This window comes from Scomber japonicus, chromosome 10 (assembly GCF_027409825.1).
Source record: "Scomber japonicus isolate fScoJap1 chromosome 10, fScoJap1.pri, whole genome shotgun sequence".
In the NCBI taxonomy this organism is placed as follows: Eukaryota; Metazoa; Chordata; class Actinopteri; order Scombriformes; family Scombridae; genus Scomber; species Scomber japonicus.
The window spans coordinates 22,920,745-22,937,361 of record NC_070587.1 but is presented as its reverse complement, the minus strand read 5'-3'; the positions used below and the strand labels follow the sequence as shown (position 1 = coordinate 22,937,361).

Here is a 16,617-nt window from a genome sequence, read left to right as displayed (position 1 = left end):
GTAAGTATTATATAAAAAATGTGAGTGGTATATAAAATAAAGAACAGAAAACTTCCAATACTTAAAGTGGCACTCCTCTGTTTTTACATATAAAGTTCAGTTTAATGTTCTTAATGATTTCTTAAGTCAAAGACAAAAAAACAAAGAAGCAGTGTTCATGTCATGTACACTACTTTCTGCTAACAAATCCCACAATGCAATGCCCCAGTTTTTATAGATGTGTGTGACTCCACAGCTGTCAGTCATGATGCTAAATGCCAATGATAAGTGGCTGAAATTTCAATTTAGTAAGTAAACTATTGAGGCTCTATTATATGGGGAGTAGTCAGTGAGTGAAACAGGGAGTGATTTCAAACACAGTCATGGGAATTTGAGAAGTAGTGGAAATATAGATGATGCTGAATTACATTATCCAGCGTCAGGATCTCTTTTTCAGTATTTTCTCTGCTTGGTATGTGTATTGTAGATGGCACTTTACCTTGAAGTTGGGTGGTACAATAACTTTGCCGGCTGGTATCTGCAGTACGATGGTCTCCCCCTCAAAAAGCCAGAGGTCCCATTGGGAGTGGTTGGCCAGCAAGGCCCAGGGCAGCAGCTCCACCAGCAGGGTGTTCAGGCCAGACTTCCAGCAGGATAACTTCACCTGCATGGGACTGTCCCACTGGGCAAGAGGCTCCAGCACTGACCTGTGCACAGAGGACACATCACTTTAGAAACGACTCTATTGGCATTCAGATTATGGGAATTTCATTCTACTACAGTGGCTGATGGGTATCCAGTATAAAATAAACAGATAATAAACAGGGATCCACTCCTACAGAAAGAGCCAGTGGAATAAAATGGATAAATACATTTTTAAGCATGAATGAACTGACTGTGACAGTGTTGATGTCTTGCTCTATGTAGTGCGCTAAACCAGACGACAGCCGAGCCGGCTCGACACGCTGATCAAATGTCTACTGTGCTGAGCTTTTCCTACTTTCCTATGGGACTGTAAACACTTCACCCTAGACACATAGCCATAATGACATACATATAGACAGAGAGACAGACACATAGCTACCTGTAATGCAGTATTGATAAACAACTATTATTGTCAGATCAGCTTAGTAATAAACTCATTTTGCTCAATCACCAGGGTTAAGGATATCACATTCTGGCCAAATATAGAACACCCTTAAACAGACATTTAAATGTGTCTTATAAAAACAAACAATTCTTATACTTGTTATACTACACAGACCATTAACACGTTGACAGGCTATACAAATACACAGAAAGGAATAGTCCGCAAACAACTTATGCAATACAAACAGATAGGGGGAATAGTTGACAAGGCATCTGGGAACACACATGGGCATGTCGAGACGCAGACAAACAGGCAGACAGACAGAGAAACACAACCATTTTTCCACCGATCCACTGACATGGCAGTCATTTCACGGCAATCATGGTCTCGTGAACCCTAAACAGCCCTGAGTGCCAGAAGAGAGCCAAACAAACAGTTCTCTCAGCGTTACTCTGAAGTTCAAAGCCATCAAAAGCGACCCAGTCTTCCCTCTCCCCCAAGGCCGCCTTGAGTCTCCTCAGCCCACCTTTGCCATACCGAACCCGTCACACGCCCAGAGACTCCCACTGTGAAACTGACCAAAAGAAAGCACTGGGGATAGTTATTCTTTAACATTTAACTGGTGTTTGTGTTTGTAAGTCTTTAAATAGGGCATTGACCTGGCGGCTGAGGGCAGCTAAGTGCAGGGCTCATAAATCACATTACAGAGCTCACAAAAAAAAAGGTAATTGAAAGAAATGTGCTCAGCAGCTTCTGTCAAAACCCTCCAACCTTGGAGTTGGAGGGTTTCAGAAGTGTGAATTCTGAGAAGCACACTGCTTTGAACACACACACACCCCCACACACCCACACACACACACACACACACACACACAACCGCACTAACTCCAACCACTACAAGATGTTTGTTTAATGATTGCGGAGGTGCCCCTCTGCCATTAAAAATTCTACAGAGAAAGAAAAATAACATTTACCACTTTCAACTTCCTCTGCCCCTTAAAGACACAATATTTACACACTCCCTGCCAAGGAGTTCACTTTGGTTTGGTTTCTTCACTGTGCCAGAGAGACCGAACCTTCTCTCCAAACAGCAACCGGTATCACTGTTATCGACATTAAAGAAAAATATACTAATTAAACTGTGGTTTTCACTTGCTGTCCAACTTCTGAGAGTGTTTGGAGAAAGCAATCAGTGCTATTAATCCTCTAATGGCACTTTACCCCCGCTTTCTCTTACCATATTTTCCTAATGTTCCTTAAAAAAAAAAAGAAAAAAAAAGAAAAAAAAACCTATCAAGATTTCTGGGTTACAGACAAACTGCCACTTTCCGTGATGGGAAATGTGCTTTGGCCTTGGCTTTTGTTTCTCACGGATGGATCAGAGAGAAGAGAGAGAACCGGGACTGACAGAGAAACCCAACACCAAACCAGTGCCTCCACTGAGACGCGGTGTGTGCATGTGAGACATTTAAAAGGTGAGCGATGTGTATGGCGGTGTGCGTATGTTATGTGATGATTGTGTACACACATACGCTGGGTAACAATCTCTCTCTGTGTATGTGTGTGTGTGTGTGTGTGTTTGCGTATGTATAGAGAGCAGAAAAACCCGGGGCAACCACAGGCAGACATATGGCCCACATGTCCAGCAGATCTGCCGGGACTCTTTGTAACTCGGAGCCTGTGGGAGAGCATGTGGCTACGACTCCTACCGCTGCTATCAAGATGTGATTGCTTTGTGACAAAAGATGATTCCCAGAGTGACATTTGCGGACAGATTCATGTGTGCGCACTGCCCGACAGTCTACGTAAACTCATGCGAAAGCCGCGTAAACACACATGTGCACGCATTCGCATAGACGCACTATACACACACTGTACGCTCTGCAAACCTGTGCCAAGTTTTAACTGGATGCAAAGCCCCCGTGACTTGTGTGAGAAAGCGGGACTGTGACAGAGAGACTAAATCTCCGGTCTGTGGGGATGGCAGTGGGATCCCTGCTAACGTCTGATGCGTGGCTCTGCATTGTCTTTGCAGTTAACCGTTTTATTATTTGAACAAAGACTCGACAATAAAGAGAAGCCTCCCTCATTAAAGACTCTCTTGCTCAACTCTGTGCTTTGAAGAGGGATGCTGTCAGAGGCCTACGATTAAAAAAAAACAACACACTGGTGGGTCTTTGATGCAATTTTGGGTTATGAAATACTCACAGCCAAATTTAATGCTTGCCACGAAAGTGCTAGAATGAACAAAAGACTAATAGAAGCTGAGTTTTCACAGAGGATCACGAGGTGTCATGGTGTCTTGGGAGGATGAAAGCTTGGGCACCCATCATTTTTGCAAAGTGTTGTTACAGCTGTACGTGTTGCCTGTGCTTTGTGTCTTATTCTTCTCCTGCCTATTGCCAGGTCCAGGTCATCTATACCTAATCAGTCCAAAATGAGGAGCACCTGGCCCAGGGAAGAGGTTACATGTTGCAGGGTCCTGTGTCAGAGAGGTGTCGTTTTTGTGTGTTTTTTCTCACCTCTCAGCCTGGGATTTTATGTTACTTAGTGTATTTGTTGTATTGTATATGCTGGATTGTTTATAGTCATTTAGTGTCTTGGCTGTTTTGTATGTTTTGTTATATGCATAAATCTCATGGTTTGGGTGTTTTAAAAGGTGTTAGGAGTTTTACTTTGGGTAAATGGTAGACAGCGTAAATCAAGTGTGACTCACAACTTAGCCATTATTACTCCACGCTGCTTTGCATCGCCTTATTCATCCCTCAATTCGGTTCCAAAGGGAGAGGACTATAAAAGATGACCATTTTTGACTTACCACATTTGTACTTACCTTTATAAGAACATGAACATTCGTTGTACACCTACAAGTCGGTTTAGCTGCAAGGACACATTCTCACAGAGGCACTGAACATTCAACAAATAAAATAAAGTACCTTTCAGTATCTTTGGTGACGTAAGGCCAAGGTGGTTCATTGGAAGTCTTTGGACCATAGAAGTCAGCCAGGATGTGTTCCAGGTTGTCCTCGTTTCCACTCTTGTTGTTCACTATCTGTTTGATTAGGCTGGTAGAGATTGGTACAGCGCATTGGGAAGCATCTTCTTCCTCCCTGAGGGATGAAACATAAAATCATTATAGCTTACTCTGGAACTACCTGTGATGCCTGTGTTCATTTGCCTGTGTCAGAATTTTTAAAAATATCATACTTCACAAGTGATGTACTGTTAAATCACTGGGACTCTAAACCATGTTCCTTCTTGATCCAAGAATGTGCAATTCCTCCTGCCAAGTAGGCACTGTACCAGCTGATAACACTTATCCTGATTATCTCCTCTTCTGTGGTGTGTGTGTGATAAGCAATTGCGTGAAACAAGATCCTACGTACTCTTAGGGTCACAAAGGCGCATGGATCTTGACCCCTGCTGTGTATTTTATGAGCAAATCTGGACCACAGCAGTGGAGCCAGCTCCATAAACGTGAATGTCAGTCCTTCACTGACTGACTGACTGATGAAGTTATGTACAGTGCATCTTCATCAGCCACTTCCTGTATCTGTTGTTTCAAATTAAAAGCCCTCTGGCATTTCATGCACGGTTCAGCCATATACTAGGCTTTGACCTAGTCTTGTTTATTTCTGTATAGAACAAGACACCTCTTGACAGCAGCTGACTGTGCCTATTGTTCTGTTCGGTACAATTAAAGTGACCCCAGGCTAAACTTGCTTTTACCCTGAAACCTCGAAGAGCTTTGAATCCGCCTTTTGTTTTGGATTTTTTTTTTCCTGACATGCAGTCTTGCCTTACAAACACTACTTCAAAAGATCACAGAAAAAGCTAAACAGCAGTAAATAATCCTATTGGATACCTCTGCCCCAGACACTGGTCAATTATGGCTTTGCAACATGAAGAAAAAAATAACTCAATCCAAACACTGTAATAGCTTCTTCTCTTTCTCTGGGCAGCATCCAGTTCCACTTGGCTAAAGCAAAGCAGCCCCCTTACCCCAGAGCAGTAGTTTATTAATAGAGCCCATTGTGCTATAAAAGGAACTCAGGGGCTATTGCTTATGGATGTGGGGCAAGACAGAGGAGAGGGACAAGGTGTTGACAGGAAGCTTTTCATCCAGAGCAGTTCCTGAGGGGGGGAAACTGGAAGAGGCTTCTGATTGTAACCCCTTAGTTTTCTAATGTGGTGGCCTATATGAGGAGAGCAGGACATAACGGTTTTGGTTAAGACTTGTCTGTGTCTCTTGTGTCGCAGACCGCAGCTCTGGTCTCTACCTCGTCCATTAGAGGCCACAGCTATGTGTAATTACAGGAAGGAAAGATGAGCTGTTGACCAGCGAACATTCAAGATTGGATACGAGGTTTGGGGTTTGGGGGACTGGTGCGCATGTGAGCGTGTTTTACAGTATATGTGTATATGTGTATGTGTGTGTGAAGGTACGGTTTACAACTGTGGCTTGTAGTGTGTGTGTGTTTTTTGAGGATGGATAGGGATGAGGGATGGATTGAGTTGGGGGGACAAAGAAGGAGGGAGGGCGGGGTGGGGGGCGTGTATATGTAAGTTTGTGTGGTGAGAGGCAGTTTAGGCAGGGGACGCATCGTAAACACAAGGAGCATTGTGGTTGCAATCCAGGGAGACAAGACACTTAGTTGTTTCTGAGCTTGCTTTTTTACGCACATGAAAAGGATTTATCTACAACAACAGGGGCCAAATATATTCCCAGTCACTGTATGGCCACTGTGGTTCCTTTATGGCAGCTGAAATCAAAACAAACTTTGTGACCAGATATCTAAACACACAACAGTTACAGAAAAAAAGTTCTCTCAGGGGGAGTCAATTACACTCAACGTTTACTCTGTTTATTCAGATCACCACTATGTTGCTACCAAAAGCGTGATTTTTCTTCCGTAGATTCGCACAAAACAACATAGATTACATATCTACAGAAAACAAATACAGTAGGAACAACAACAATGCTGTATGTGCATGTGGTACTAATTTCCCCTGAGGCCACCCATACTGAAACATGCACTCATGTTACCCAAAGACACTTTGGAACAAAGCATCTGCATTTATATGTACATGACATGTACATGAGGAATTGTGGCGATGTTATCTAGTGATCTTATAAGACCATATAACCTACAAATGAATTACAGATGGATGGCATTTCTTTTAAAGGCAAATGTTGATACAACTGAATATTTTAAAAAATGAATCAGCTTAGTGGAACCTATGATGAGAAACTGAATAAAAAGCTGTCTCTAACAGGATGATATGGACAATATGAGGAAGTGTGAACACACACTGACAAACTGGGACAGAGTAAAAGGCGTAGTAGTGATGTATGTGACAGACTTGCCCATGATGAAGTGGCGACTGTCACACTTAAACTGGCACATAGCTAACCAAGACAATGACAGACACAGACCACACACAGATATGAGGACACACATGCACATACTCATCTACCCAGATAAACATGTGTGCACACACACGTACAATCTTTCCTACTGGCACACAAGGACAAATACGGAGCTAACGTGAGGCCAAAAACCTGCTCTCTGTTAGGGCATGTATTTAAATGAAGTGTAATTATGGCCAAACCTGACATGTTGGAATTGGAGCTGTGTCTCAGCAGCTGCCAAGCTGGCTTCCTGCTCTCCTGAAATGTGCCTAGATCCCACTGGATCATGTCTTCATTTTGGCTCAGAGAAACCAGAATGTGGTGTGAGAGAATCTTAAGTAAGTGTCTGTCCCTCTTTGCTGAATAGAGGCATAAAAAACCCATTACAGGAGATGAGAGTCAGGCTCTGTCCTATACAGCTGTATGAGCTGGTGGCTGATGACATAATTTAACGCTGGTCTGAAAGAACTAAATTGTCTAGTTAAACTGTCCTGTTGATCAGCAACAGTTGAGGTTATGAACAAATAGCACGGATGAAAACAAATGACGTGTCAAATGAAGCTCTGTGTCAGTCATGAGGAGAGAATGTGAGTTGTGTTAATATTAATATAACAAGGAATTTCAATGAAGCTAGCAAACTGGTTAGCTTGTTGTGAGTCATTGAGTTATTGACTTTTAAAAATACATTTTTACAAGATCAATCTTGGTGGGTGGGACCTTGCAGTAAATTGGTCATGGGCATTACTATGTGCTAGACGGACCTAATGCACAGTATACAGTATATAGATTCAGCTACATGGGTTTTGTCAATTGTTTACCTGGCCTGGAAAGTGAGGTGGTGGGTGAGGTCAGCCTCAGTGTTTAACAGGGGCTCGTGGTGGCCCTGTCCTTGTATCAGCTGGCCCTCTTTCAGGCCAAGGCTCCTCTTCTCTATCTGGACAATAATCGGATCTGGCAAGTGACTCCTCATGACAAACAGTGGACTGAAAACCACCTGAAACAGAGAATCCATGCAGAACAATAGTCAGAAAGAGAGACCTCACACACTCTGAATACACAGGCTACAAAAAACTGGCAAGAACAGTTAGCTGAATAGTGATGATGAAATGATGAAAACCTTGGATGTCCAATAACTTGACTGCAATGAATCTTCACATTTTGGACTAATCAGTGAATTAATAATCTCAATATGTTACACTGGGATTGAAAGTATGGCAGCTCAGAGAGACAAAGTGTTGAAATATCACAACTAGAATTAACATAACTATACAGATCACCCAAGTAAATACAAATAAATCAAATCAGGATGGTCTGTAATGATTTCATGTCAAAATATACCAAGAGTGACAAAGACAGATTTTCTGAGGTTTGGTTTAATACCTCCTCTGTGTGGACATGCTTTCTCATTTTATAAAGCATATATCAGTAAGTTGTCATCTCAGTTTGTGGAAATGGAGTTATCTTCTCTTTTGCAGCCCAGTTTGTGATTTTAGGTGATAAGTTTTTGTTTTTTTAATAGAAACCATTGCTTGCATAATATAACTATATAGCTTTGGTACTCAGTAGAAGTAATGTATCACTCTGATTACCTGGGAAAAGCTGAAGAAACCAATGCTATAATTTATGCTATAATGGCCACATTGAGCTAAATCAGTGTGAGTGTTAATGCAACAGTGACACCCACATCTAACAAGAAATTGGGGCTGTGCGATATTACCAAAAACTCATACCACAATAACCATACATATCATGATACAGCACTTTTCCAGTAAATTCAATGAATAAATAGTTTCTGGTCAGTCCCTCTTACCCCCCTTCTGTTTTGCTGTAATTTATGGTTTATGGTTATTTTCTGTCACAATGTGGAAATAGACATTGTGTAATGTGCGTGCATTTAGGACACTCACCACTCTCTGTTGCATGTGAGAATCAGGTTCAATAGTGATGAGAGTACACCACACGTACAGCAAAGAGCCACTGGAACACGGCACCTGAAAGGAGACAAGCTGCTTGTGATTGGTGTTCTCATCACTTCATCACAAGCCACACTGTTACAGATTGGGGTATTTTCAGTGCTTCAGATATCTCACTGTACCCTTATTTCAAAGGGTTAACAAGAAAAAAGGCATGACTCAAGTACACTCAAGAGCACCTTGTTTGTGTTAGAAAGTAAAATACGGTGACTTAAAAGCCTTTGTCTCCTTTCACCTTCTGATGGCATGTTTATGACCTCCATCAGTAATGCATTATCACATTTTGTCCTAAAAAAAAGGTTGCTTCTTGGCTTCTTCCAGTAGTTAAAAGTTAAATCTCCCCAAAGCCCTGCTACACACCATCATGGCTGAGGCGACTGACAACTGTTAGTGCCAGATAATAGACCATTAAAGGCAGTTAAATCTTAGCAAGATTTAAAGGCTGAGAATGTGCCCACCGAGGGCCGAACACTCTTAATGTGTCACTGGTGTTTGTCCCATTTACTCCTCACTCCTCATTAGAGCCTTGTGATGCCAAGGCACATAACAAGTGGTCTAGTTTATGACAGACCGGGGACTACATTTTCTGGTGGGGACAGCAAAGTGGAGAACATTCAGTTTTAATATAAAGGCTCTTGCAAAACAGCCTTGTTGGGATGAGGGAGTGAAATTTTGGCAAACAGATACTCGATAGCCCTGATCCACCAAAAACACTCACCACAGGAAGAAGGTCATAACGACCTCCTGTGCTTTGTCAAAAGTAAAGGACAAGAGCAGAAAAGATAATAAAAGTAAGGGAGGAGGAAGGTAAGATATGGAAGAGGAGTTACTTCAGATGGATTACTGATACGGAGAATCAGGAGACAGATGAGAAAAGAGGCAGACATGGACAGGGGAGAGAATTACAGCGTGAAACAGGTGGACGAGCTGGATGCCAGAGGATGAAGTAAATAAAGAAGAGGAGTTAAGTACAACAAGATAGATGAGTGAGCCAGTGTGTGGGCGAGAGAGTATAAGAAAGGGAGGAAACAAGAGAGTGAAATAGCAGGAGACAGACAGAGATAGAGAGATCTAAGGACTCAGCTACTAGTCCAGGCAGCTCTCTCATTCGGAGCCAAACCTCCATATGTGTACTGAATGGCTGATCTGAGGAGAAGAGATAACAGCAGAGGTTGGAGTGAAGTCAGAGATGTTCAGACCCACACACAGAAGCTGGAGCAGCAGAATGACTAGCTGTTAACAGCACGGGACTCATAAAGCAAGAAAACTGAAAAGAGAGAGTGAGACCAACAAAGACAGAGAACAGGAAAAATAAAGAACAAGAGCCAGAACAGCGGGGAATGAAGAAAGAAGGAGAGATCATCTGGCGCTAATCCAGCGGTGTCAAAGTGCCTACAAAGCCTCTGCCTGTGCCCACATATCAGCTAGTGTTTCCTGTCTATGGCCAGCGTTGTTATGAGAGAGCATAAACTGTAATTTCTGCCTCTCAACATGGTTGGGTTATGGGTTGGAAAGTGGAAGGCCTTTGTAAGCCTATCTGAGGGGACGATCTCAATCTGCTCTCCAACAGCGAGTAGCAGCTCTGCCACTGCGGCCACCCAGGAGAAGAGGATCCGGTCACAGTTGGTGGTCCAGTCACCAGCTCCAAACATGTGTGTGTATGTGGACGGAGGGCTTGTTGGAAGTGGTGATGTGTGCGATGTGTGTGTCTATCTGTGTTTGTCTGGCTAGCACATTCAGCAGCTGGCATGTGGACAACTCCATGCGCTACGGAGCTGCTACGGTCTATATGAATGTGCTTTTTCCATCTGCCCATATATGACATCCATATCAAAGTGTGTTAAAAATGACATTTAAAACAACTAATATTGCCTGTGAAAGTAAAAAGCATGCAGACAAGTGTCAATTGTAAAAAAATCAGTTCCAACTGCAGCCCAAGTCTATTTGTCTTACTGTACCTGTACAACAGAGCTGCTGCTGCTGCCCTTGTCCCTCCTCTCCAGCTGAACATCCTGGGACCAGTCTTCGTCCCCTCGGGCCCTCACACACAGCTCTGTCATCTCTGCGTCCTCCAGCACGTAGGACGGCAACTTCTCCCCTGCCTCCAGGCAGTCACAGTGTTCTCTGACTACTGTCTGACCGTCAGGCCCCACGTAGTGCTGCACCACCCGCAACTCGATGTCCTGAGTCAGGTAGCTGCACATCACCTGACGCCCGCATATTATTACCTGAAGAGAAGGGGGAAAAAATCGACACAGGAATAAAAAAATTCATCTCATTGCAGCAGATATTAAGCTATCCCTTGACAAACATTGCTGTATGTACACTGTTCAGCATTGCAATTGATATAACAAAGACAGTTGATGAATTTTAACCACAAAGTACAGCAGAATTCGACTTTTTCTTGACTCTAGATCCGGATAAAGTTAAGGGTACATCTGTAAGGGACGCTGAAAAACTTGAGACTTTTGGACTTGAGAGTGAGTCTAGGTGTTTAGAGTGACCACACTTCAAGGTGGGTTGAACAACAAGCCATCACAGGGAGACAGGAGACGTGACAATCATTCAATCATTCAATCATTCTTTGAAAGAATTCATGGTATTGCACTCAGTTGTACACATGAAAAAAGAGCTTGAGAGAAAAGTTACATGTGTTTCAACTCCTCACCCAATTGCTGTGAGAAGAATGTGTGATAGTCACAAAGATCACTGGTGCTAGAAATTGAGAAATTGTGGTGTATCTGAAAGCATTGTGAATCAGCACAACTTCAAACCCAACTTTGCCTACTGCTCTAAATGATTCCCAGGGCCTGATGCCTCTGTAGCTGCACTACTGCTGTCTCTGTTCTTATCAAAGGATTGCTCTATGGAGCCTGTTTTCTTCTTCACTGCCTGACAGCTTTCCAAGGTCACTGTCTATCACTCCTTATACGCACGCACACACACACACACAATCTCATACATAGTCGCACACACACGCCAAGCCACAGCCACCACCAGGGAGCTCTCATCTGGGACTGACACATCAAATTGTGCTCAGGATTGATTGTTTCCACCACCCTATGTGAGTGTGTGTTTATATCTTTGCGTGCAAGTGCGTGGCTGTGTGTTTGCCGCAGGTTGTGGGACTGATAATGATGGTGGAGAAAAAGATCTCGGCCCCTAATGAGCGAAATCTCTCCATCAATCATGTCTTTATATCCAGTCACTAAAACATGCTCGTCAGCAGTTAGCTGTACTGTACACACACAGTAACACACTTTCTTTCCCTGACTGCCCATATTCCTCTTCCTCTCCTCCCTTCTCTGTTAATACACATATGTGCAACAAGAAAAAAAAAATGAAAATGAGACAAAGTCTGTTTTAGGGAGCATGAGAGAGAAAACATTTTGAGAGCCATAGAAACAAATAAAGCAGTAAGAGGTTTAGAGATAAAGAGAAAATGAGTCACAAAAAGACATGTACATTTCTGAGCACTGAATAGTCAATTAATTGTTTAGTGGATAAATTAAAAAATGGGTTAGGGTTAGTGTTGTGATAGAATTGTGATAAATTATTCATACTTCATGTCCTTTATCAAGCAAAAATGCCAAACATACTTTAGTTCCAGTTCTCAAATGCGAGAGTGTATTCTGTCCTTCTCTATGTGATTGTAAATGACATTTTAGTTAATTTGAGTAATTTAAAATACATCACCTTGGACTTCATTGGAAAATTGTGATGGGCATCATTATTTGATGACAGTTTACAGATTAAATGATTAACAGCTTAACTGATTATAAAATTATTCATTAGCTGCATTTCCAATGCGTCAGCCTTCACATATGGTGTGATTGTACGTAATTGGAGAATGTATGTGTGTGTATAAAGTTTATATGAAGGTGATTTTCAACAGCAGTCAACATGAGGTACCACAATGAATAATATGGAGGCCATCATAATAAAATACAGAGACAGGAAGAGTACAGTTGTGGGTGACACTGCAAGGATGAACTCCGCAATTCCCCCCTAAAAAAAACAGAGGAGGTATGTTCACACAGGCGGGAGCCAACTTTCCCTGTAGTGGCAGCCACTGTCCCACTCTGAGGCTTTGTGTTGTGAATTGGATGTGACCAAGGCACATACCCTATCATTGGATCCAATGGGAGCAAGATGTAAGCGGTGTCTGGGACAGATAGAGGAAGGAATGCGAGAGGCCGAATCAGTTTTGTCTGGAGGACGAGTGGGAGACATGTGCAACACTTGACACTGTTTACATAACAAAGTGTCACCGCCATAATCTGATGGCATCGCTACATTTTCAGGAATACAACGGCTCTGCCTTGTATTTGTGGAAAAATTCAAACATGATTCACCGCTATGATTTGGTTTACGATGGTTTATGATTTCTTGTGATCTTCTCTGTGGATTGATGGGGTACATTGTGTTTTTGGATGGCTTTAAACTCATAAGCTTTTGTTTTAGTGCTATAAAACATGATTACAAAAACTGACAACAACAGAATACAGTCCGTTGTTAGCCGAGCAACTACTAAATCATAACATATAAATGGAAAAAACTAGGGGTTTCAAAAGTGCTCATCCCAAAATGAGAGCTGGGAAAAAGGCCAAGCTTCCAAAGTGACACATGGTGGTCAACAGGCACAATGCAGCAAATAGGTTCCTGCTTTCTGTGTAATTCTGAACCACTAACAAGATGTGTTACAGGTTCATGCTAGATTCTTCTTCCATATAACACATTCTAATGTTTGTAAAATGATATTTGCTGGCTGAACAATGTAAATAATGTGATAACTATATTTGATTTGTTGTGGGTTTGTTATTACGGTGACAACCTGAATAAAAAAAATAAATCTACCTGTTTCTGGACACCGTTGAGCTGCACCACCTTGATGATGAGTGAAGCAGTGCGTCCTTTGTAGTGTATGGTTCTCAGCAGAGTCCCTACGTTGTCCACGCTGAAGGCCTCCGACCAGCGCCAGTTCCCCCAACCCTCGATGCAGATGTGGAGCAGCTGCAGGATGGGACAGAGCAGGGCACACACACACAAAAACACAGACAGAAGACACCAGACATCAGAGGTTAGTCTTCTTGCCCTTTATTTATCCCTGAGCAAAAGTCAAGTAAACAACAAGATGCTTTGTTTAGAAGATTTTGGTAGGGGGGGGGGATAAGAACAACAAAGTTCCTGTTTACTGGTGCTGAGCAGGCTTGCTGCTGTTGGAAGCAGAAATGGAAGGTCGCACACAATAAACTGGCTGGTGGAAAACAGCTGATGTAGAAGCTCATTATGGCTGCGTATGTGTGTATGTGTGTGTGTGTGTGTGTGTGTGTACTTGTGCGGTTGGATGTGGAAGGCTCTGTTCTCCACACGTCTAAATAAGAGGCAGATAGTTTGGCTCTCAACCTTTTCAGCTTCATATCCATCACTCAAATGTGGAGCACATCCATGTGTGTGGCTGGGTGTAAACACAGACTCAGGAGGACAGCAATAAACAGACGCTGCCCTATCTTTTGACTTTCAGTGGTGACCATTTTCCGACCATTTTCCACACAGTCTCTTGTTGTGTGGACCACAACATTGTAGTCGGGATGAAAATATATAAAGAAGCTTGATTTCTAAGATAACTACATCTGTATCTACAAACAGTCTGTGCAGACAGATGTTTTAGCTGTCCTTTGCTTAAATCCACAATAAACGTTTTTTTGGAATGAAAATATTTATTCTAAAGGTATCATGAATAGCTGTGGCCTTTGTGACGTGCTCACCCATTCTTAATGAGCATGGAAACCATAAAAGCAATCGAAAAGCATGCAGTACAAAAGGCAAGTGGGCTGGTCAAATGTCCATAAAGCACATCTGTGTTACAGTGAGGTCATTCACATACTATCTGTCCACTTCTCACCACAGGATGCTGGGTGCTACATGACGAGGAAACTCATTTGTCAAACAATGTGAATGTTGTCATGAGATTATGGTCACAATACGGGAGCAGAATCATAAATATGTAGGGAGATCTAAAGCCTTCTCCTCTCCCGAGGCGGCGAGGGTGACCTTCCACCTGACTGAACTCTGTGTGTCAGCCCTGTTGCCAACACAACTTTCAACTCGCAACAGTCAGACGGTTGAGGGAGAGAGAGAGAGAGAGAGAGAGAGAGAGAGAGAGAGAGAGAGAGAGAGAGAGAGAGAGAGAGAGAGAGAGAGAGAGAGAAAAAGAACGTATCTGACCGACAGAAGAGGGAGCGAGGGGGGGTTCAGTATTCTCCCAGAGGAGCAACGACCAGATTGAAACACTGAGAAACGTTTTTGAAGATTTACACTTTGGCTCGTCGCTTCAATGTGCCGAACATTTAGCCAATCTGTTTAAAGAAAAACAAATTACTCCTGAGGTCAAAGAGCACGGGGGGACCCTGGTCAAGACCTTATATGTTTCTCTCCGCTGCAGTCTTTCCTCACTGTTTGAAGGCAGATTTCTTTACAATAACATTCTTAATCAAAGCCTGAATTCCCTTTCTTCAAGATTGTCACTCCTCCCTGTCGGCTGAGTGGAAATGACATCATTTCCCTGATCTCCTTCTCAGCGGACTTGCTCACAGGGAAAGTGGCAAAGTGGTGTAAACAGCCAGGTGGCGGAGGTTAAGGTTAAGCCTAAGGGTGGAGAACACCTAGATGATTCCCTGGAACAGCACTAGCATTATAATCAAGCCAGTTAAGATCATGGCTTGAGAAAACTTTGACAAGAACTGGAATGTGGGGTTTTCTGCCATTCAGCTCCCACTTGCTTAATAAACGGAAACCTTTTAATTTGCATTCAACTTAAAAAGCTGCTTGAAGTTCCTGATATTAGTTGCAGTTGTGAAGATTTTGAATAGAACTGGTTAAATATGGTCAAACTCTTGGGGTGGTGTGCCAACTGCAGATCTCAGCTGTGCCCCAGCAACATCTGCGAGGAGCGATTTGTTATTTCAACACTTCTCTCTCCTTTAACCTCCATGTCCCTCCCTCTCTTTCTGTGCACTTTATCACGCCTGTGGTTCAACTTGACCTTTAAAGGAGAAGTCATAATAATGTCTCTCTTCAAACTTCAAATGGCGACCGCCTCTCTTGTTTTAATTCATCACTGCTCTGACTCAAACAGTGGAAGAAGAAAAAACAACAAAAAAAAAAAAACCAAAAACTCAGCAGTGACACAGACGAACTGGACACGTAGAACAACAAGAATGAAAAATAAGACGCCGTTTTGCCTCTTTGTGACTTATCCAACTGTTGTGACGCTGAAGCAAGCCCAGCCAGCCACATGTGTTGGTTTCATGCACATGGATTAACCCTGGCACTAACATTCAACTGAACAGAGAATAAAGAATTAGACAGATGTAGACTCAAATGCTTCTATTTCGTTTATCGTTATGAAGGGAACAGTAATAATAGAGATGAAACAGCATAAGCCTAAAATCTTCAGTGCACTCACTTCTATAAAATCATATAAATGTATTATTTTCACTTTTAATTTTCATGGAGGTGGCCCTAAAACATGTTAAGAAACCACAATAACATCTGCTTTCTAATGTGAAGATCACAAATATCCCCAGAGGCCTTACATGACAGTGAAGCCCCAGGCTGTCTGTACTGTGTGATGACTTGACATGGTGACAAACAAAACTGGACTGGAATAAATGGAAAACATGATTTATTTGGAAATATAGTTTAGTTCACAATAGAAACTCTACAATATCTTTATCAACTGTATAAAATGTTATTACATTTATCTGCTAGTATCTTGAGAAAAACAACACTGTGAGCGAAACCAGCTATCAGCCTGTAACCTCTGATGCTAATTAAGTTTTTATCTCATTTCCAAATAAATCCTTTAGAAAACTCCTACACTCACTCTAAGCAACTGGCGCCGGGTTGAAGAAGTTGTCCAAAACCAACTAAGAACTCATCTGTCACATTATGATCATTTCCCAAGTTGAGTATTGAGTGTGAAAGAAATGTGAAATTGAAATCTTAAATTTTTCCTGCTTTCTCTTAAATCCCCCAGGGAGTGATTGTGATTATAGCTGGCTGATGGTGGACAGTTTGCTTCCAGCACATTACTGTGCTCCAGCTTTGGAAGTAAAGTGACCTGTATGGGGATTATTAAACTGTGATTGGAGTGATTG

General features: G+C 42.4%; 1 protein-coding gene across 2 annotated transcripts in view; it reads right to left on the bottom strand.

The window, feature by feature from the left end:
• Positions 1-16,617, bottom strand: part of LOC128367021 (intermembrane lipid transfer protein VPS13B-like) — a 326,938-nt gene that overhangs the window by 18,326 nt on the left and 291,995 nt on the right. For both annotated transcript variants that reach the window (XM_053327805.1, XM_053327806.1), the window contains exons 47-52: positions 13,313-13,468; positions 10,414-10,683; positions 8,390-8,473; positions 7,301-7,476; positions 4,006-4,179; positions 479-686 (exon numbers count right to left, since the gene is read on the bottom strand). In XM_053327805.1, coding sequence (XP_053183780.1) covers positions 479-686; positions 4,006-4,179; positions 7,301-7,476; positions 8,390-8,473; positions 10,414-10,683; positions 13,313-13,468 — 1,068 coding nt within the window. The remainder of the gene's footprint in view (positions 1-478; positions 687-4,005; positions 4,180-7,300; positions 7,477-8,389; positions 8,474-10,413; positions 10,684-13,312; positions 13,469-16,617) is intronic.